Raw genomic sequence first — 22,490 nt, forward strand, 5'->3', positions numbered from 1 at the left:
GACAAAACCTGAAAGCTGGGGTGGGGGTGGGGGGGAACAAACTTCTGCTTTTCCTGCAGTTGAAGGAAAACTACTCTCAGCAGTGCTGAACAAAGTTAAAAGATGAAGCCCATAAGTAGACTTGCTTCACTCACCTTTTAACTATATTAAAAACATGTGACTCTTTCTAGGACTGTTCTATTTCTTGGGTTCCATTGTAAACTTCAGCCAGGATCCAGATGTTCACTTCAAGTACATCCAGGCAGCTTGCAAGACAGGTCAGATAAAGGAAGTAGAAAGAATCTGCCGTGAAAGTAACTGCTATAACCCAGAACGGGTGAAGAACTTTCTGAAGGTAAATATTCTGTCTAACAAATCAAGCAATCCTCTGTATGTTTTGCTTAGCAGCAGAACTACAGCCTTCTAAATGGAGGGAAATAGCAACTCAAGTATTATCTGGCATGGCCATGAATAGTTTACTGTGTAACCAGATAGGAATCTAGTCCTTTTGCAGGAATATAATAGGTCCTTCTGTGCTCTGTCTGGAAAAAAACAAGTTCACCATTCCTATAAAACTAGCCGGTATGATATTCATGAATTTGGTACAAGTTGTGTTTTCACCTAATGGTAGGTGAATCCAGGTTGGAAGAAGGAAATACTATGCTGAAGTATCAGCCAAACGTTTATCAAGGGTATTGGCTAGACAAAGCTTGTTAAAACAGGACTCATCGTGCACAACGCTTTGCATGCTTTGTAACTGGTAAGATGGCATTTTAATGCCATTTAATTTTGCAGTAAGATCTTGGCCCAGCGATGGTCTTCTGAATTGATATGTGAATTGATAGTCATGTTGAAGCTAGGGATGTGGGCCTAATACGGCACTTGTTGAAGAGCCTAAATTTAAAACTCAATTGTCTGACTGGCCGTGTGGCACTCATAGTGGCAAACTTGCTTTTGAAGTCAGTTGTCTGCTGTCAGTCTTAAATTTTTGAATGCGTTGTGATTTCTAGTGTTGGGACAACTTGGTCAGACTTTACTGCTTTGAAAATGCTTTGACAAAGGGTGGTAGCTTTCTTACATTTTTTGTTGCACAAAATACAGGAGGCAAAGCTGACAGACCAACTTCCTCTGATCATTGTCTGTGATCGATTTGACTTTGTTCATGACCTGGTGCTCTACTTATATCGCAATAACCTGCAGAAGTATATAGAGATCTATGTACAGAAGGTAAGAAGAATGCACTTTTAAGCTCTTGTTCTTTCCTTCCTTCTAAGGAACTTAACCTTTCAGTTGACTAAAGCAGGTTTGGCTACATCTTCTATGCTCACACTTCTCATGCAGAGGCTCTTCACTGAGCCCTCCTCTATCACTAACATACAAGTGCAATTTTTCTTGGAAGTCATATACAGATGTGTTAGTAACTTAAAAATCAATGCTCTTAAAACATAGTTTAAACTGTTACCTATAACTTTCTTCATGTGGAAGACTGGGGATGGGTTATTAATAATGCTAATAACTGATTTTAATGATTGTGGCTTATTCTAGGTGAATCCCAGCCGTATACCAGCAGTGGTTGGAGGGCTTCTTGATGTGGATTGTTCTGAAGATGTAATTAAGAACTTGATCATGGTGGTTAGAGGGCAGTTCTCAACAGATGAGTTGGTGGCTGAAGTGGAAAAAAGAAATCGGTAATGAAAACTGATCTGTAAACACCAGTGTCAGGCTTTCCTGACCCTAGTACACACCCAAATTTAATTGGATGCGGTTCTATTGAATGACACAACATTAATATTGTTTTATGTTTCTTTATAGAAAAGCAGTTCAGATTTGCTAGCGAGTCTCTGAATTACATGGGCAATATAAGATGCCTGGCAGCACTACATGATGGATAATATGGCATATGAACTCTAGGTTCCTGAACATCTTCCCATGGGATGTGCCTTTGGAGTAAATCTGGATAAAATTGTCTTAACAGTCTCATTGTAGGCACATGGCAGCTTGTGTAATTAGTTTGTAGGCACCTGTAAAATGTACAAATGGGTTTAAGTGTGAAGAGCTACTTAAAACAGAAATTATAAAGAAAAATTACAAAACTAATGCCACCTGCCAGCTTCCCTGATGTTAAACTGCAGACCTGGCCTCCATTCATTTAAGACCTTATTTAAAAATAGGTGGCTGTTTTCCATCTGCTTTTGAGTTTGACCAGAAGAACTTGCTTGAAGGGAAGGCCAGGTATTAATTAGTATCTGTCATGCATACCTTGGTCAAACTTATAAACCTAAAATGTTTTCTTCTTCAAAGGCTTAAGTTGCTGTTGCCATGGCTTGAATCAAGGATTCATGAAGGCTGTGAAGAACCTGCGACTCATAATGCCTTGGCCAAAATCTACATTGATAGTAATAATAATCCAGAGCGGTTCCTTCGTGAGAATCCTTACTATGACAGCCGTGTAGTTGGCAAATATTGTGAAAAGAGGGACCCTCATCTGGCCTGCGTTGCATATGAGAGGGGGCAATGTGATCTGGAACTCATAAAGGTTGGCAAAATTACATTTATAAACATACTTGCTGCCTGAAGCAGAAACTTAGCTTGCTATTTGACTAACATTTGCAGAATCCTGTCTTACAGTCTCACTCAGGAGTTGAGGTAGACAGGATTCTTCTACGTGGAGACAGAAATTTTTATGATAACAAGGAGTTCTCATGCTTTATGTCAAAACTAAAGTAATGCAGCTCTGCAGATTTAAGGTACCATTCATATCTTTCATCCACAGACTGCTCAAAATTAGATCAAGTTTACTTGGCCCATCTGACAAATATACCAATGTTAAACCTCAGTTAACTTGAGTTTCTTTGAGCATTGAGCATTTGATCAACAGAAAGGAGAGGTTGTCACCTAGTTTAACTCAGTAGGAGGAAAAAAATCCTCGCTGAAACTTTGGGTTCAAACTAGAAAGGGGGATGTGATTTTCCCTTGCTGTGGTTGACCCTTGAAGAACTGTTCTGATGCACAACTAGAAATGAGGAAAATAAATGTTGACAATCAAACTGCAAGGACTTGTTCAGATAGCATTCTTTTCCTATCTTAAGCTTATTGATTCCTTGAACCTCCCTTAGAATTTCAAGGGCAAGTGAAGTTCACAGTGTTTTTCAAATATGTTCTAGTGTCTGATACTGAACACTAAAGCTTAATGTCAGATTGCAGTGTTTGTGACTGCTGTTAAAGAAAACGTTCTCCTACCTGCACTTCTGCCTTATATAGTATATGCAAAGAATTTCAGCAGTGTAGGGGTAAGAACTAGCTTGTTTTGCGCTGTGTAAAAGGAAGTAAATGCTGTTTCCTGACAAGACCCCCACTGTAGTTGTTAGAAGGAAGGTGTAATCTAGAATTGCCACTAAACGTGGATGACTTTTCAGCCTGAAGCAACTATTTTTGAAGCAATACCTCCTTTGTAGCTGGCTATATTCAGCTTGTTTCTTGCTTCAGAATATGAAAGTGGCTCTGAATTGTTTCCATAGGAGACTTTGTTAGGATAGGCTTTAACTTTCCAATTAATCATAAAAACCTGTCAGTACCAGTTTCTTTCTTGAGCTGATGTTCTGAATGGGTGCTTCAGGGCATGAATGAAAGCTTTTCCTCCTGTGAGAACTATTCTGGAGGCATTGCTCCTTCCTGGGAAAGGGCTCAACTCCTGAAACTAGGCAACTAATAGATGTATAATGTAAAGGAAAATTGTGCTACTACTAATTTGCTTACAGTGAAGTACTTGAGATTTCAAGAGCTAATTCTGATACTAACAGAACATGACCTATTGGTAGAAGACTGAATAGGCCTTCAGGTTTCTACTTTTCCAGTTGGACATTTAAATTAGTGGCACTAATAGGGTCATAACTCATAACAACTTGTTGCTCTTCTATAGGAAATCCAATATTTATTCTGTACCCTTAACGTTTTAACAGGGGAAACCAAGCCACCTGCTACTCTGAACATTTCTAGCATAAAGTTAATGATACCAAATAGGTAACCTATTTCTGGCTTTAAACACCAACACCATTCCTCAATTCACTGCTTAACACCGCTCAAGCAAGTGGCTCCCTTTCTTAGATTTAAAATTTAAGTTCTTCAGGCTTCTGCAGGTCTTCACTTCAAACAGAAGCAAATAGTTACTGTGAAGCCACTGTCACAGTACTTTTGTCGGGCAAAACCAAGAGAAGCTATAGGAATTCTGCTGGAGACCTTCTCCATGAGCCTTCCAGATCAGAGGTTGGGTAAGAACTTTGTCTGTGGCATTAGCATTGGTCAGCAATTAGTTCTAGTCAGTTTTTTAGACTGTCTGACTCAGCTAGTTAAACCTGTCTTGTGGTACTAACTCTTGATGTTAATTCCGATTTTTTCAACTTCTCCTTCAGGTCTGCAATGAGAACTCACTGTTTAAGAGTGAGGCTCGCTATCTAGTACGCAGGAAGGACCCTGAACTCTGGGCAAATGTTTTAGAAGAAAACAACCCATTCAGGCGGCAGCTTATTGACCAGGTAAAGCACAAAGGGTAAACTGTCACTATAAGGAAAAGTCAGAACCATTGTGAAACACTGAAGTAGCTGTCTTCCCCACAAGGTTCTCTGAGGCCTCATCTCAGTTGTACAAAAGTTTGTAAGAGTTTGAGTGGCAAGTATTAGCTCAGAGCTTCATGGTCAGAAAACTTTAATGATCAGTAAGATGATATTGTTCTGTCCTATGGAGCGACCCGCAGGACAGAATGAGTCTCTAGTGAGTTTGCTCCCTGTGCAGTCCCGACGTGTGACTTTTAATATGTACGTCTAGTACAGCAGTAGATCTTTCTTGCTGGGTATGACAATACTTTCAAAGTTCTGAAGCCTTAATTTGTAGCGGTAAATATCTCATTTGGGAAAAATGCTTAATATTCTCCCACGTTCAAATCCAGGTTGTCCAAACAGCTTTATCAGAGACGCAGGATCCAGAGGAGGTTTCTGTCACTGTGAAAGCTTTCATGACTGCAGACCTGCCTAATGAATTAATTGAGTTATTGGAAAAAATTGTCTTGGATAATTCTGTATTCAGCGAACACAGGTAAGAAGAGAGCTTTGTTCACAAATCTAGCCTAATCAGTGCATCGCTTCAGGTTGTGAAGTGACCCGACTTCTTTGTGGGCTTCTTGGTTCCAAGACCTAAGCGCTGCTATATGTGAATAGGCAGGCCAACAAGGAGATCTTAAGGTTCTTTGTGATTTGAATACAGAGCTAGTTCATGCTATTCAATTTGCAGTGATGCATTGAAAGAAAACACCAACACTGGTAAGCAATTTCATTTGGAAGGCAAATATCAATATTCCTCAGTCTGGGAATTAGAGGTCGTTGATATCAACAGCAAGCAGGTGTATGCAGCTGTTGTTGCATGTACAATATGTGTCACTTAAGCAGTGCACAACACCTGCTTATAACCTATGCCTTTTGTTAACCAAAGGAATCTCCAGAATCTGCTGATCCTGACTGCCATCAAGGCTGACCGCACCCGCGTGATGGAGTACATTAATCGACTGGATAACTATGATGCCCCAGATATTGCAAACATTGCCATCAGTAATGAACTATATGAAGAAGCCTTTGCTATATTCAGAAAATTTGATGTTAATACTTCAGCAATCCAGGTGAGGTGTGGTTCCTACATGAACATATAGAATGCTAGTAATAGAGAAAATGGAAAAAAGTGTAATGTTACATTGATTCTCCTGGAACGATTATAACTTAAATCAATTAACAGTATGGTTCCTAAATTATATCAGTTTGTAGCAAGAAGTGGGAATACGTGCAAAGAATAACAAAACAGATTCAAACTGATGAGTTCAGATGCAGATCTGTTCAAAGTAATAAAAAGATTTTTGAGTGTTGTGCTACACGCTTGTGTGCATGCTGCGTTTGACTCTGAATGACTGCCTTGGAGAGTTACACCTGAAAGGGGCAGGAGAATCAAATGCTTCTAGGCGTTGTCTTCAGGCCAGAATACTGACTTCTTCAGGGTAGAGGATAAATGATAGCAACAGGAGTTTTATTCTTGCTGCTCTACATCACTGGACAGAAAGGGCTTTTCTAAAAGCAGTTAGCTTTGTATCGCTTACTTAGAACAACCTATGTGTTTGAAGGAAGAGTTTTGTGGAAAGGATGATGTTACAAGGCTTTGATTTTTATTTTATTTTTTATCTTGCAATTTCAATTTCAAACAGGTACTGATTGAACACATTGGCAATTTAGACCGTGCTTATGAATTTGCAGAGAGATGTAATGAACCAGCAGTATGGAGCCAGCTAGCCAGAGCACAGCTGCAGAAGGACTTGGTGAAGGAAGCCATTGACTCCTACATAAAGGCAGATGATCCATCTGCCTACATGGAAGTTGTTCAAGCAGCTAATAGAAACGGTAAGCCAAATTATCTTCAAACTTAAGATTGCTTGGCTAAGAGTTGGGTTATTTCATTTACCTTGAGCAGCAAAGATTCTTGAGATTTGCAAATTCTGTTTCAGAATAAATTGGACCAGCTGGTCTATGGAGTGGATGAGTCAGTTTAGTGAGAGTCCTGTCAACAAACTTGTCTGTTTTGCTACAACAGCAATAGACCTTCCCTCGAAGATAATTCGTACCGTTATGGTCTAAATACAACTGAGTATAGTGTGCTGATTTTAGCTGTATGTGGCAGAACTGCTTGCCAATTGAATTCTAGGATAGTTGTAAGAAGTTCAACCTTATATGAAGGTGACTCAGTGTTTAGCAGAGTATACGTTAACTCAGATGCAGATGACTTACTGTTATTGAGCATACTGGTGACAACTGTTTACCTGATGTGAGCAAGGAGAGCAAGACAGAATAACTAAATAGAGGATCTGAAATATCTCTTTTCTCTTCAAGATAACTGGGAGGACCTAGTCAAGTTCTTACAGATGGCCAGGAAGAAGGCTAGAGAGTCTTATGTAGAGACGGAACTTATTTTTGCCTTGGCAAAAACTAATCGTCTCTCAGAACTGGAGGAGTTTATTAGTGGCCCTAATAATGCCCATATACAGCAGGTATGTCTTGATCACAGTTCCTATGTCTGACTTGCCACTTGGCAGACTTGATTCTTGCTGTTACCCTTCTTTACCTTGGACTCCTAATCCAGGTTGGTGATCGCTGTTACGAAGAAGGGATGTATGAAGCAGCAAAACTACTCTATAACAACGTGTCTAACTTTGCTCGCCTGGCATCTACCTTGGTACACCTTGGAGAGTATCAGGCAGCAGTGGACAGTGGCCGCAAAGCCAACAGCACAAGGACTTGGAAGGAGGTAACTAAAACTTGTGGTTTTTAATAATCTGCAGAAAGCGCTCTGTTGTTGCTTCTGAGCATGTTGCTTTTGAGCATAATTGGACTCCTTTCTTTGTCAGTAATGTGGGAAATAAAGAACAGTTGATTCATAATCATCTGTGATGATCTCTGATAGTGACTTGCTGTTTCTGGCTACAGAGCACATATGTATCTTCATAAACTGTCGTCTTTCCCAAGATAATAAAGGTTATTTTCAGAACAGTGTAAAATGAATGGCAGAGATTTTAATTCTAGAGCAAGTATTACAGTAATAGCTATTTGGAACTCTAGTAAGCCATTAATTTGTTAAAGCTTTGCAAATTAACTTTCTCTTTTAATATATGGGGTCTATATAAGCATTGCAGTATTCTCCTGTGAACTGACTGTTTGCTGCCTCTCATTACAGGTATGCTTTGCATGTGTGGATGGAAAAGAATTCCGCTTGGCACAGATATGTGGCTTACACATAGTCATTCATGCTGATGAACTTGAAGAGCTGATTAGTTACTATCAGGTTAGATCACTGTTTATGTCCTAGAAAATTTATACAGCATACTTGTATCTGCTAATAAAGTGGTCCCAGCTAAAACCTGACACCCTGTGGGACTAATTTTTCATGACTGCAGAAGTGAATTGAATTTATTCTTCCTCTATTTCCTAATAGTTGCATGCAAACTTTTTATAGTAAATGGATGGGTGATAACTTTCACTGTCCCTTCTTTTACAATTCTGTTGCCTTATTCGAATAGTGTCTTATAAAACTAAGCACTCTAATTTGGAGAGAAAAGTTTGTTGAATTTAAATAAATAAGCTTTTTATTTTTAGCAAGTTTTAAGTGCTAGTTGGTTATGAATTTTCAATTAATCCTTATTTTTCTAATATCCAGGATCGTGGCTACTTTGAAGAACTGATTGCTCTTTTGGAAGCTGCTTTGGGTCTAGAGCGTGCTCACATGGGAATGTTTACTGAACTTGCCATCTTATACTCTAAATTCAAGCCTCAGAAAATGAGGGAACATCTGGAGCTCTTTTGGTCTCGAGTTAATATTCCAAAGGTATGCAGCAAAGTAACTACACTGCAAGTGAAGTAGGGAAGCTGTTAATGAATCAAACTGACTGTCTTCTTGTTTTATCAGGTGCTCAGAGCTGCAGAACAGGCTCATCTCTGGGCAGAACTTGTATTCCTTTATGACAAATATGAGGAGTATGACAATGCAATAATTACAATGATGAATCATCCCACCGATGCCTGGAAAGAAGGGCAGTTTAAAGACATAATTGCCAAGGCAAGTTGATAGTTGACTGAACAAAGGTGCTGAAAGATTCTTTCAGAGCTGAGGCGAAAATGCACAACAGAATCCCCACTTAAGTTTGCTTGAGCTACTACTATCCAGTTTTCATGCTGTATTTAAAACAAATCATCCAAACAGTTTAGCACAAGAATTAATCTCAGCTTGTACCCTTTGTTTTCTGTTGTGTAGCATGTTCTGCTGAGTGGCAGCCTATAGCACAGAATGTTTTCAGGGACTGTTCAGGATCATAGGTCACAAGCAAGGGCACAACCTCCTCAATATCTTTGACCTGACTGTTGCCTCAGTCTGAGGTTGTAACATTTCTTGAAAAATCTTTGCAGATGTTTCCAGCTATTTCAGTGGGAGAATTTGGCTGGGCAGTCCTATGAATGCAGTGGAGAATAGGGGGATTAATGAATAGTTTAGTCAAAGCAACAACTTAAGAGTGGTTAAGTTTACAGCCTTTAGGAGTTAAACACATGATCACATTAAGTTTAGTGGGCTGCCAGTGCTGGGATCTCTTAACTGTGGATGGGTTAGAATTGGTTTGAACTGCTCCTGCTAGGTTGTAACTTCACCATCTGGAAGCAGATGACACTAGAAGCAGTCATGAGATTCAACAAGAATTCTGCATGTAAGTGTAATGCTACTGTCTGGTAGAAGAAAATTTAAGCTTTTATTTAAGAGTCAGATAAACTCTCTGCTGAGTTAAGTGATCCAAACTAAGCACCTTAGATTTACTTGCATTTGAAATACTAACTAATGTGTAACCATGCAGGTGGCCAATGTGGAGCTGTATTACAAAGCCTTGCAATTCTACTTGGACTACAAACCTCTGCTGATCAATGATCTTCTCCTTGTATTATCTCCACGACTGGATCATACGAGGACAGTCAATTTTTTCTCAAAGGTGAGTTTGGAATATAGTGGGTGAACAGAAAACCCCCGTGCAAGTTAAGACACTCTACTCTCTGTCTGAAGAGGAGAAAAAAAGGGTTGGCATCTGTCAGGTGGCTTTCCCTTCAGTATGAAGGACTAAGAAGCAGTCCAATCCTGGTTAATATGGAAAGCACTAGAAGAGTTAGCATAACTGGCCTAGGAGGCTGTTTCATTTTACTTGCAGCAACAATGCAATGTGACTTGTCTGTAGTTCTGATAGTAAGCATACACAGTCCTGTGACAGAAAGCATAAACTCTTGCTATAAGAAATGGGAACTCGTTTCAGGAGTATCAAGTGTCAGAACTAGTATAATTAATTTTGTATTGAAAATGTCTTAATTCCAGGTTAATCAGCTACTTCTAGTAAAGCCTTACTTGCGTTCAGTCCAGAACCACAACAACAAAGGAGTTAATGAAGCTCTAAATAACCTTTTAACAGAGGAGGAAGACTACCAGGTGAGCCCCACAAAAGAGACCAGTAGGCCTGATCAAAAAAATAGTCATGGTTTAGTTCTTTCCCAGCTGATGAGGTGTAATTCCCTTGAGCAGAAGGAAACTTCTGCAGTGTAACAGTAGTAGGGAATAGAATCAGACCCTTTGGACCATGGGGTGCTTTGGTCACAATCTGATAACCTGCAAACAAAGCAGATACCACAGTTACTTCTCTCAGAACAAGACTTCTCAAAGGTCCGCATTGGGTGTGTACTTCAGTAGACAACACTTCTGTAAACAAATTTGCTTCTGGCCCCGTTGACTGCAATTTGTAAGATAAGATGTTCTATTCCATTTAGTCTGCAAAGTGAAGTTTGTACAACTGAGTTAAAATCTTGCTTTATTAAAAATAGTTTTTGGGAGGAGAAAGTTGTTGTGAAAAACTGTTTCAAACTTGCCCAAAATATGCAGGGCAAAGAAGCTGTAGCCAGCCATAGCATCAACATCTGTCTGGTATAACCTAAGCACTTGTGAAGCATCCTTGGATGCTTTTCTCCTGTAGCTCTCACCTACTGTCATCTGGAAGCATGGGTAACAATTTTATTTCAAACAGGGTTTGAGAGCTTCCATTGATGCCTATGACAACTTTGATAACATAACACTGGCTCAGCGTCTGGAAAAGCATGAACTAATTGAATTTAGGCGTATTGCAGCATACTTGTATAAGGGCAACAACCGCTGGAAACAGAGCGTGGAGCTATGCAAGAAAGACCATCTGTATAAGGTGAGTTAACACAGCTTTTCTCCCTGACTGTCAAAGAGTCTGATCGCTGAAGCATAGGCTCCTGGAAACTGAATGCATTCTGTTAGTTTCAAATCTGGGATTCCAGTGAGTCTTAGCCCTTCCCTTGAAGTTTAAGGAAAGAATCTTAGAGCAGAACAGCTTGCAATTTCAAATGTAGACCTTAAATCTAATTTGATAATGCTGTCCTGTACTCAGAGATTTCTCTATATCCATCAAAGGCATCTGTACAATTTTTTCTATCAGTGCAGAACATTCCGTGTAGTCCTAAAGACTTTGTCCATATAGGGTAGAGATGAAACATGAGTAGAGTGGTACAGCACTTAAGCCTGTAGTGATTTCACATGAGCCAGTTCTTGAGTGCTCTGTAGGAAAGCTGACAAATAGTCTTCAGTCTCACCAGATACCAAGAAGTTGATGCAGTAGTTCCTTCTGCTGTAGGTTATCCTTAATGTCTAATTGTGAAGTAGGTGGGATACCAGAAAGTTTATCTTTGCTGCTACAAAACTAAGCAAAATCTCATTGGGCCACTTCAAGTACTTAACTGAATGTACAACAGGCTTTCCTTAAAATGAGCACCAGGGCTGCCTGGGAGTAAGAGGACTTAACTGAGTGTGTATACTGTAACTTAGCTCCTACACAACATATGTGGCGATGTGAAAGACTAACTTCATGGTATGCAAAATACATGGCTCGTCTAGCTAGCAGTTTCATATACATAAGGTGTAAAACAACAAACTCACAGACAAGGGTCAAGCTTAACTGTTGTCCTTTTCTCTAGGATGCTATGCAGTATGCTGCAGAGTCCAAAGATGCAGAACTAGCTGAGAAGCTGCTTCAGTGGTTCCTGGAAGAAGGCAAGCAGGAGTGTTTTGCAGCCTGCCTTTTCACGTGTTATGACTTGCTGCACCCAGATGTAGTCCTTGAGTTGGCATGGAGGCATAACATCATGGACTTTGCAATGCCTTATTTCATCCAAGTGATGAGAGAGTACCTTACCAAAGTGAGTATTGCATAGGCTAAGAAGTTGAGTGTTTTAGTCTGCTGGGCAATTAGTGTTATGCAAACCAGGTAAAGCTCTTTGCATGTATTTAGAGTATTATTATTCCTCACACCAAGTCCTCTGGGAATTTCTCTGGGTTTAGTCACTTCAGGCTAGATAGCTAAACTTCTAAATAGAAAGCATAGGACCTGAAAGAGGTGTAGTTAACTTTTGCTTGTAACAATGGGGGTGAGCAACTGTATGCTTCTTAGAGCAGCTGCATAGTTGATGAAGTTGAGGACTTGCTGAAGAGAACCTGCATCATTTTTTACTTGGTATAACTGTGAAAGTACTCTGTATGTTTTCTTGTTAGTTATTCAAAAACTACTCTCGGTAACAGTACACACTGTTCCTACATCAGCTGTATTACTAAATTACTGAAAATAAGGTGTTTATGGAAGACAGAACTTCAGATGCATAGTCTGGCTGTACAATGCTGATACCAGTAGCTAGTCTTGAACTGAGAAGGGAGAGATTCTGATCATGTGTGGTCCTGCAATGCTTGTCTCAAGCAGCCCCCAGGATATTAAAGATCCTTCCTTAAAAGGCTCTAGTGTTGTGTAAGACATCACAGTGGAGAATTCTATTGAAATCAGTAATCTAGAAGTGACTGCTTCAGGTTGTCTCTCATCAGTCATGTTAAGTATTCCCCTCTGAATTTTCTTGCAGGTTGATGGGCTGTTCTATAAGGTGACACTCTGATTTCAAACTCTTTTGTGTTCATTTGTGTCCCTCAATACCCTAGGATTCTTTTACAGGAATCTAGCTGTAGCTTCTGCCAGAAAAGCAGTTCTAACTCATTTTCTGTTCATTTTCTAATGCTAAAAGGATAACTATTCACAAGCAACTTGAAAATCCAACCAGACTCTGCTCTTTTTCATGAGAAATGGAAGCAAGTAATTGAGGACTTGACTGTTTAGGCTCCTAATTACTATATTACAGAAAACACGTGGCAGGTATCTTTTACAGATACCTTTAAGTCTTGCCCATTAGTATAATGAAAGTACTTGCACTGATCTTAAACTCTTCCTCCTCAAACTCTACTGAGGTGAAACTTGCCACACAAGATCACTTGTTACTCTTCCATGTGAAGTTTACCTTCAAGATCACGGTTTTTAAATTGCTGGTTGGATTTACAAGTGATCTCTTACTAAATACCAGATAACTTGCCAAAAGGAAAATCTGCATGATGAAAATGGTTTACAGTGGAACTAATTTAGTCTGAATTAACTACAAACATAAAATTAGAGAATGGGTTTTATAAATGTTGTAATATGTCTGAAATTCTGTCATGTAACTAACTTCAAAGGTACAAAAGAATAGACTGGTTTATCAGCTGAGTCTGTAAGTCCTCCAGAACTTATTTTTCTCTTATGCATTAAACTAAAGGTGTGAAAGCATAGAATAGCCTATGTCCCAGACGGGGCTGGGTACAAAAAGTATGGTAACATTGATTTGGAAACCTTTCGAACAACTTCACTTCTAGGCATCAAATCAGAAAGTTCAGCCTTTGCTGGAATTGCTGTTTTAGTCCCTTCTTTAGGGAATCTGCTCCCAGCATGCTTGCTGTTTCTCCAACAGAGGGAGTAACTGCACTTCTGTTCCAAATTCCTTAATGCTTTAGGGCCAGTAAAGAGTAAAGTCTAACTCAGAAGAGAGTGGGAATCCCAGGCCATAAATACAGCAATACAACTAGTTTGAAAGCGGTAGCGCTCAATTGCTTTGACCCACAGTAATAGGGACAGCATTTGTAACACCAATACTGAGTGTTTTCCTGAAAAGCTGTTAGGTTGACAGCTCTGAGGGAATGAGTTAAGACATACTGCCACTCAAGTTATTAATTTGAGCAGCAAACTTTAAAAAAAAAAAAAATCAGGAAACTGTTAGGCGACAGATCCAGAAAACCTCTCTAAAATATAATAGAGACCCCTTTTGCAGCACTCATCAAATTGGATATGATCGTTTTAGTGGGAAAGGAGGCTGAGGAGCAGCTGAAATACAGCATTGGGCTAAAAGAAGGTTTTCCCAGATGTTAGTACTATCTGTATCTGGATATGAAGCTGTGTGATTTTATGCCTTTGCAGCCTTCAGTCTCAATGGTTCACTTACGGAAGACGTAACTCTTAAAACATGAAAGAAGGAAGGTACCGTTGCCTTCTCTGCCCTCACCTCTCACCCTCCCACCCCCAATTTAAAGCTGTGTTCAGAGCTCCTGCACTACTATAGCACTCTGACAAGTGATTTAGCATGAACAAAGCTTTATTTCGCACAACACTGGGCTCTATATAAAGCTGATACAACTAGACCACTTCCTGTTATGGTTCTAGAATTTCCTCTAAAAGGAGTCTATGTGGATATTAATACATTTAAACCAGTACTCTAACCAGAGTTAGGCTGTAGTTGTAGATAAGATTAAACTTCATGGTCTGGAATATTTGCAAATATCTAGGTGCCCTTAATGAAGGGGAGAGGGCTTGCAGGTTAATAGACAACAAGGTAGACAACTAGGTTAGGCTCGTTTGAGATGATCCTTGGAAGTACAGTGAGCTGACTTGTTTTCTTTATCATAGAGATAACAGTAACAAGAGCAGGGCTCCCAAAAATGCTGTGCTTGAAGGTAATAGTGGTCTTTCTCAGCTACATTTGACAGCTATTGCAATAAAACTAAAGCAATTGGGAAGGCAGGATTACAGAGTTTCAGTCTACATGTTCCCAGCCATAGTCTCCAAAATGTACTACAGTAAGGAACCCTTGATAGCTAAGGTACCAGGCATTGAAAGCCTCATGTATAGTGCAATTACTGGGCAAGGCCTTCATACATCTCCTGTTCACTTCAATGTAGGTGGATAAACTTGATGCTTCTGAAAGCCTAAGAAAAGAAGAGGAACAAGTAACTGAACCCACTCCAATAGTATTTGGTAGGTGAAAGACTTGGTTTTAATTGATTACCTATTGCCACTGCGGTCTCTCTTTATGGAGGTTACTTGAATGACTGTCTCCAAAGTAAGCTGGTTTCCAGTAGCTAGTAAAATGGTCGTCTCTGCTAGATGGACTGCACAAGGTGTTGAAGTGACATCTCACTCTTACAGTACTTCTACTCTTCAGCGAATGTATTACTCCTCTTACATGGCTCAGAACCCTAGCTTAGGAATAGCCTTTTAGTATGGTAACAGGAGAGGGGATACCAAGGTGTGCACAACCCCAGAAATAACTTAAAGAGCATGCTAATTCCTCCTGTTGTTCCTTTCTAAGAGGAATGTGTCTGCTTTCTGCTCTTCCAAGTAGAAAGGCAGACTGGCTTTCTAGTTCATCCATTTTAAGACAAATGCAGCCAAAAAAACATGGCTGTCCAAGTGTGCTGCTATTTTAGAAGCCCCTATGAAGAGGCATTCTGCTAACAAGCACCTAGAAGTGGCTGGTAAGGGAAGGATGTGACTGGTTCACTGTCTAATGTAAATGTTAACTTAAATTTAATATATGCATGAGGCATGTGTGCTCCTAGTGATGAAAACAAATCTTCTATCAAGGTACATTCAGGCCTTTTGCAGCACTTTCCAGACTGAGACCTAACTGACCTAACTAATTGCTTGAATTGTTTTACTTTTGAGTTCTGACCATGCATGGTGTTTAAACAGATTCAGTTTGGCTTTTAGTGTGGTCTTTTCAAAACAAGCCACGTTTATCTTGCCATCAAGAACAGCTGATATTCCTCTTCCCATCTGAGTCTTGCCTTGCTTTCTTAGTTTTCTGGTAGCGAGAGCAGATGGCCTAAGTGCCCACTCTGTGTGGTGCATGTTGAGTAATAATGTAACTTGCTAGTGTGTGCTTGCACAGTGGCTGATTTTTAGCTAAAAGCCTAACAATTCAGTCCCATAGTACAGCTAGCATCTGGGGACCTTGGGTACTGAAACTAACTCTTTTTTTTTTTCTTTTTTTTCTCATGCTTTTCCAGGCCAGCAGTTGATGTTAACAGCAGGCCCCAGTGCAGTACCTCCCCAGGCAAACTTCCCATACGGATACTCAGCACCGGGATTCACCCAGCCACCTGTTTATGGTTTCAATATGTAACTAGCTCTCTGACAGACCTTCGCTGTCTCTGTTCTCTTCCTTCCCGTCCCTTTTTAACTTCTCCAAGAAGTGTACAATGGTCCTAAAGGCACAGATGACTTTCTGTTGGCTGAACACACTTGCTGCCCTGCTCAGTGAGGAGACTTCAACGGGATGCCTGTTACTGTTATTTATTGATTATTGTCCGGTTACATTTCAACCTCTGAAAGGCAGCTTTTGTTAATGACATTGTGAGACTCTTGTTTGAAGTTAAGGCACTATTTCACTAACTCATATAGCAATAACTGCTTGAGGCCAGGGAGAAGAGCATATTTTTTTCTTTTGCAAAGCCCATTGAAGGCAGCTGGGAAATTGCCTGGCACCAAGTTGTTAAAGCTTTAGCTGAAGCTACTGAAGTAGCAGGGTTGTTAACAATTCAGTGAAGCATCTCCTTAATAATGAATTGTTGAAAGCTTATGTACATCTGACTACCCCATTTTGTTTGCAGTCTTATGTGCAAAAGAAATTGGGCTTTCTGATATTTGTGCTCTGAATGTTTAGAGGAATATTGGGAAAGCTTCCTTTTCTGGACAATAATGCTGTTGGGGTTCAATGCTGTTGGAGTCTGTTCTATATTTTCTGGAGTAGATCTGAGACTTAAAGAAAATAAATCTTCTCATGCCAGAGAGCAAACATTTCCCAGATCCTTTTTGTTTATCAAGAGGAGAGCATGTTACTTGTTGACGTTAAATGGTACTAAAGGAAACCTCAGCTATGTGTGGCAAGTGAACATGGGAGTGTGCATGGCCTGCCAAAGTACTAAAGATGCAAGAGCACAGCGTCAGGGCTGGGGAGGGGGGCATACTGCTAAAATAATGAGGCGGTAGGGAGGGCCATAATCCTGACTTTTTTATTTGCACCTTTAATTGATTCTGGCATTGGCTTCTTGCCACACCATGTTCTGACCCTGTCTGGTGGGCAGTCAGCACCATCTGAATTAACAAGATGCAGTGACTCAGTTCTGCTATGCTGCAGTAGTATCAATGGTGTGTCTACCACCCACCTCTTTCTTTGAGAATGCCAACAGGGATGTATTATTACTTTGTGCCACTCTTCAAATACATGTATCATTAACGTTTTATGTACTTAGATAACAATGTATAATTTATGGTTATGAATCTTGTGCTAATCTTGAATATTATAAAAGTCCAACTATAAATGTAAAACTGCAGTATCCACTGTGTGGTTCTAGTCTTCCTATCTTGGGGGTGGGGACTGGTTAGTAGTAATGCACTACCACTTAAAGCATCAGCTTTCTTAATCTGTGACAGCTAAGGATGCCAGACAGGACAAGGGATAATTGTGCCAAAGCACATACCGTAGAGGGCTTAGCAAGTAATGTAAAAGGGGGTTGTGGTCTCTTCAATGAAGACAGTACATGTTGTCATGTGCAGGGGTCATGCTGCAGGAGGCGGTCACATGCTTACGTGACTTCATTCACAGGACTGGAAGAGTGTAAGCTCAGTCCTGTGCTGGGGGAGATGCTGCAGGTAGTCTTCTAAGTCAGCTCCACTGAAATATGTTAATACAGCAGCAGTATTGGTAAGCTACACCTTTCATATCGAGTTCTACTTGAATGGGGCAAAACATCTTTATGTGCCAACTGGTAGAGACTTAACAGTGCTGTGAAATCCGTAACAGTAGACTGTTTTAGCGTGATTCTAACTAGTACATTGTCTCCCTTGCTTGCTGTACTGTGTGATAGCAGTGGCAAAGAGATGTGCTATCTACTTTTCTAATAAAGGCCAGAGTGCTCCAAGTGCTGATGTAACACACTAACCTTGGTTTTGTACTGATCAGCACTCAATGGCTCAGCTTGAAATACTGAGCAGCTAACGAGTTCAAGCAAATCTGCACTCTGTCTAGACTTATTCCTAGCAGGAATTAGCCAGGTAGCGTGCTATTTTCCAGGCAAATAATACTTCCATTTTGTAACCAGTTCTTTGTGGGTCAACAGGAACTTGGGTGAGGCAGCTAGAAATGAAGACAAGCTTGACAATTAATATGACTGGGAGTTTCCTTCCCCTCAAATTGAGAATTTACTGTGACTTGATAGCAACAATTACAAGCTGATGGTGAAATACAGTAAACCGCTGGATTAAATAGTAGAACAGCTCGTGACCTGTAGAGAATTGAGCTAGCCTGGGGATCTTAATTTGTTTCAGTCGAGAAATCTAATTACAGGAATGACTGAGTTCTCAAGGAAGGCAAGGCTGTCAGCTCTGATAAATAGTTGTGCTTTAGTTGGTCTCCTGGAATCTTAAGCTCTTGCTAAGTGTAATGGCTTTCATAAATTCTGTGATCTTCTTACACTCTAAAATGCATCCAGAAGTATACTCCCTGCTGTTATGGTGTGGCTGTACCTAAACTGTGGAACAAATGCTTGCACACCAGATTATTTAACTGTTTCTTTAATGGTTAAGTCTTTTTCAGCAGGAAAAGCCCCTCTTTTAGTGGGTTACGTGGAAGACTTAATACACTTTATGAAGTCGTAGCATTAATCCAAGTCTGAAAAACTCGGATAAAATTGTTTGCACAAAACCTCCTTTGAAACTAAGCTTCTCACTAATTCCCACTGCTTCAGTGAGACTGGGCTAGTGCTGTCATGCAGAATGGACCGTTCATGCAGAACTTACTGCACAGAGCAGTATCCAGAGACCAACTTCTGGGCTTGCGATACTGTCAAACGGTAACTTGGTTAAGGACCTGCATAGTGTATCTTACATGTGATTGTCCTGTAAGAAACCAAGTATGGATTTCCTTTGTAATAGTTTTTGCTATTTGCCAGACTTCAGGGGGATTTTGCCCCATCTGTCAAACTCTGGGCAGCTACAGGTCTGGCATCAGAGATGACAAGCACTGCCGTGCAGCCACTTTAATGTCTGGTGAGCTAGGTGGAAATGAACCTTGCAACAAATGTGTGCAGGGGCACGTGCTGATCTTGGCATCAAATTCTGGCCTGTATTCAGCTGCTCATTCTGAGCTAGCACTTGAGCTCCTTACCACTATTGTTTGTTCCCTCACATCTTCAAATGTTGTTGGTTTATTTTGGTATAAACACCAAGTGAAAGGGGAGAGAAGGATAAGTGCCTAAGAGCTGCTGTTGGAAGCAGAATTCTCGTGTAGCTGCTGCTGTCTGCTCTGGTGGGCCAGATGAGCTCAGGAGGAATGTGTTGCTGGGGTAAGTGCTGCTTCTTGTCTACGTTAAGTTGTGTTTCACAAGACTTCTATTCATCACCTCTCTTTCTAGGGATATACAATTAAATGGTAGCATAGCAGAAGAAAAAGTTCCTAAGTGCTTTTGTTGCTTGAAAAATAAAAATTATGAGTGGATAAAGCCTGTTCAAGTAGGTACTGATTTGGGGGGTGATAGAAGAAATAGTGACTATAAGGTCCAAAACTTGATTTTGATTTAATAGCTTTTTTTTGTTGATTTTTATTTATGTATTTATTTTAGCAACTGCAATGCTGAAAACTGGCACTTAGAATGACATGGATCCCTTAGTAAGGTTGCATAAAATGAGAAACATTTTTTTTTCTGAATAACAGTTGCTGGTTTTGCTAAGGAAGCATAAAAAGCTTCTGTTCCCTCAACTATAAAACTGACATGTACATTTTTTGTTGTCTGATGTCCACTGGCTTAGATGTGTGGACACCTTTTGTACTTGGGCACGTATGATAGATATATTTAGGCAAAGCTGATTGTTAAACTGCTGCGTAGTTAGATAATGCTTGTGTGTGTGACATTTTAATTGGCAGGCTAGAACCTGCCAGGCCACTGAGAAACTTTTAGCGTGATTAAAGCAGCATGCCCGTGGATCAAATTTGCACTGAAAAAAAATGAGGCTATACAACTTGCAAATCTTAGAACAAGTAATATGTATTTAATATGTATTATATTAATATGTATTTAAGTAATATGTATAAACCTGGTACTATATGTACCAGGTTTCCATAATAAGCAGTTTGGAAAGCATGCATAAAACTTTGTGACAGGGCATATTACTTAACTGTAGAACTTATTCCCATTTTTCTTGGTCCTTCGTGTTCTGTTGTAAGTGGTTTGGCTTGTCACTGTTTCCAACCTGAGTATATTTTTTTTGTTGTTGTTTTACAGCATACACCAAGAGTGCTTCAATCTCATTTGTTTCCACCAGGTCAAACTGGGACGTCTTGAATCTGTGATAAAATATAATGGAACCCAGAGCTGAAAAATGCTTAACGACACAAGAGTGCTTTGTAACACTGGTGTGTAATTACATTGTGGTTTGCAGAGTGAATTAGTACTTGCTATAGCAACCTGCAGGTGTACCAGTCTAGCTTAATGGTCTTGGGGTCTTTTTATTCTGTTACATCTTCTACTTCAACAAGCATTCAGCTTTCAAAGAGTTTGTTGCTAGTATAGTTTTCTTGTTTTTCATTACTATGTATTTTCTGTGGGCATATTTCCAAAGGTAATGATAGATCCTGACTCACATTTTACTAATAAAATACTGCAAAATTGTTAGCATACATATATTTCAGTCTAGGTCTTTTAGCGTGGAGACTTTTAGGTCTTTCAGGAAGGTAGCAAAAAACATCAGTTTTCATCTGAACTAGAATAGATACTATAATGTTGTCAGCTTTTAAGTATTAAGTTCTTATGAACTTGAAATGCAGTCAGTAAAGGGTAAGTCTTGTCTTGCTCTTATGTGTCAGAATTTAAAAATCCTGAGTCAAAATTGGAGTTTATTCAGTCATATATCCTGCATGGTTCAGTGAGTCAAGGAAAAACATCTTTTTTTTTTTTCTCTCTCTGTCTGCTGTGGTTATAATCAAGACTTAAAAAAAAAAAAAAAAAAACACTTTGTCTAAAAAAATGTATTTCTCCTTTTCCTCCCCCTAACGGTTATAAAAGGAAAGAATTGCCAAGTCATCTGATACGTTCTTTTCCACAGTAGCGAGGTCTACAATATTATGCAGAGCCCAACTTCCCAAAGTGCTGGTTATCCAGCCAGGAAGTTAGGAGGTGTTTGGGTGGGAAGGGAAAATGGTCTCATCTACAGTAAACAGCAAACTGCTCATCAGATAGAGTAGTTTTTTCAGTAATATATTGTGCTGAGAGGGAAGTGTTACTATAGTCTGGTAGGAGAATGAGAACATGTAAATGCTTTGTGCACTACGTGGATTTCACTCATCTTCTGAGTCAAGGCCACTCAAAATGTTAAATGTCACAGGGATTTCTGCTGGGCTCTCTGGAGAATCAGTCCTGGTGATCTCAGTAAATACTCTTGAGTATCAACAGGAGCTCTTTTTGTATGGAGGAGCTCTTTTTGTATGGTGTACTCAAGTGGGAATCATGCAAGTTGTTTTGGAAGAGATTTATCTTAATAGTCATAGGTTCCCTCTGCATACACCTAAAAGCTGGTGAAACACTGACTCAGAAATGTCTGACACGATTGCTTCTCCTTGAAGTCTGTTATGTGTAAGATCTGTTCTGCCTGAAAGAATTGTTTGCTCTGTCAGGAACCCTGAGAGGAACTAAGGTTTCTTAGTGTACCATAAGACCCCAAGTGATGTGGATTAATAATGCGTGGAAAAACTTGTAGTAGTTTGAGTTGTAATAATTCTGATGACAGCTGTTTATTCAGTGAAATTTTCTGATTCAAGGATGTTTAATAGAAAGTTATTGGTCACTTATGGTCTCTAAAACCATGGTGTGCATGAAAGTTATGCCAGTGATAAATAAACAATTTGGGGGAGGGTGAATGAGAGCAAGGGAGGGATAAGTTGGAGCTGATCAAGTGTGGTCATTGTTTACGTGCTTTTTGGAATCCAGAATGCTCTGTCTGCAATCAGTGTGTGTTCAAAAAAAATTGTGAACATTGCTCTCATCTTCAGCAGTTCTTTTCAATTCTGATTGTTGGGTCCTGAAAGGAGTGCTCTGAGGTCTATGAACTACTATAGCACCTGTCTGTGTATTTAACAGTTCTCCTATCTGTTTCTATGACAGCAGAAACAAGTGCCAGACACCAGCAGTGGAAATGGGTTCAGATTGCCAGGTGGTTGTTTCCGTGAAAATTCCTGGTTTGAGAGCAGTAAAAAAGAGGACTCAATACCCTGTCAGTAGTAGAAGCTGCTCTTTTATGCTTTGACCACCCAACTCTTAGGAGATGTTCTTGACCATATGAGTCTGGTCATGTAAGTCACAGGATTTAAAACATGCTTTTTGCAGCTTCTAGTATTTTAGAGGTTGCTTATCTTCATTAGATGCTTCAGGCTTTCTGCTGACAAGCGTTGTTAGCAGCTTCTTGGAGGTCAAGCTGAGATGGCTTGCAATCCGTGTGATTAAGTATGAATAATCCTTTCTCTGTTCAGCAAAGTAAGCACCTCTGTGAATCCCATTGAGGTTGCTTACTATTAAGCATGTGGTGAAGTATTTTCTTGGACAGGATGGGATTGTGCACCAGTCTTGAAGCCTTGGGAATCTGTAGCAGCCAGTGTTTTGTTCTGAAGGTAATCATGTCCCCACTACAGTAGGTACACATGTCTACTGGCATACGTGAA

At 39.9% G+C, this 22,490-nt stretch overlaps 1 protein-coding gene across 5 annotated transcripts in view; it reads left to right on the forward strand.

Annotated features, from left to right (window-relative positions):
• The window catches only part of CLTCL1 (clathrin heavy chain like 1), a 36,745-nt gene extending 20,168 nt beyond the window's left edge, over positions 1-16,577 (forward strand). The window contains exons 14-33 of one of the 5 annotated variants that reach the window (XM_084297467.1): positions 171-334; positions 1,081-1,206; positions 1,525-1,667; positions 2,281-2,515; positions 4,389-4,511; positions 4,922-5,067; positions 5,461-5,644; positions 6,218-6,410; positions 6,897-7,054; positions 7,147-7,311; positions 7,738-7,845; positions 8,218-8,385; positions 8,467-8,616; positions 9,401-9,532; positions 9,907-10,017; positions 10,607-10,777; positions 11,577-11,798; positions 12,507-12,527; positions 14,680-14,755; positions 15,790-16,577. In XM_084297467.1, coding sequence (XP_084153593.1) covers positions 171-334; positions 1,081-1,206; positions 1,525-1,667; positions 2,281-2,515; positions 4,389-4,511; positions 4,922-5,067; positions 5,461-5,644; positions 6,218-6,410; positions 6,897-7,054; positions 7,147-7,311; positions 7,738-7,845; positions 8,218-8,385; positions 8,467-8,616; positions 9,401-9,532; positions 9,907-10,017; positions 10,607-10,777; positions 11,577-11,798; positions 12,507-12,527; positions 14,680-14,755; positions 15,790-15,905 — 2,912 coding nt within the window. In that variant the 3' untranslated portion in view covers positions 15,906-16,577. Of the gene's footprint in view, positions 1-170; positions 335-1,080; positions 1,207-1,524; positions 1,668-2,280; positions 2,516-4,388; positions 4,512-4,921; positions 5,068-5,460; positions 5,645-6,217; positions 6,411-6,896; positions 7,055-7,146; positions 7,312-7,737; positions 7,846-8,217; positions 8,386-8,466; positions 8,617-9,400; positions 9,533-9,906; positions 10,018-10,606; positions 10,778-11,576; positions 11,799-12,506; positions 12,528-14,679; positions 14,756-15,122; positions 15,255-15,789 lie in introns of those variants that run through there. The other 4 variants (XM_084297469.1, XM_084297468.1, XM_084297470.1 and 1 more) reach the window with 4 other exon arrangements.
• The last annotated feature ends 5,913 nt before the right edge of the window (positions 16,578-22,490 follow it).

The sequence above is a fragment of the Netta rufina genome (assembly GCF_964035555.1).
Source record: "Netta rufina genome assembly, chromosome: 17".
Classification (NCBI taxonomy): domain Eukaryota; kingdom Metazoa; phylum Chordata; class Aves; order Anseriformes; family Anatidae; genus Netta; species Netta rufina.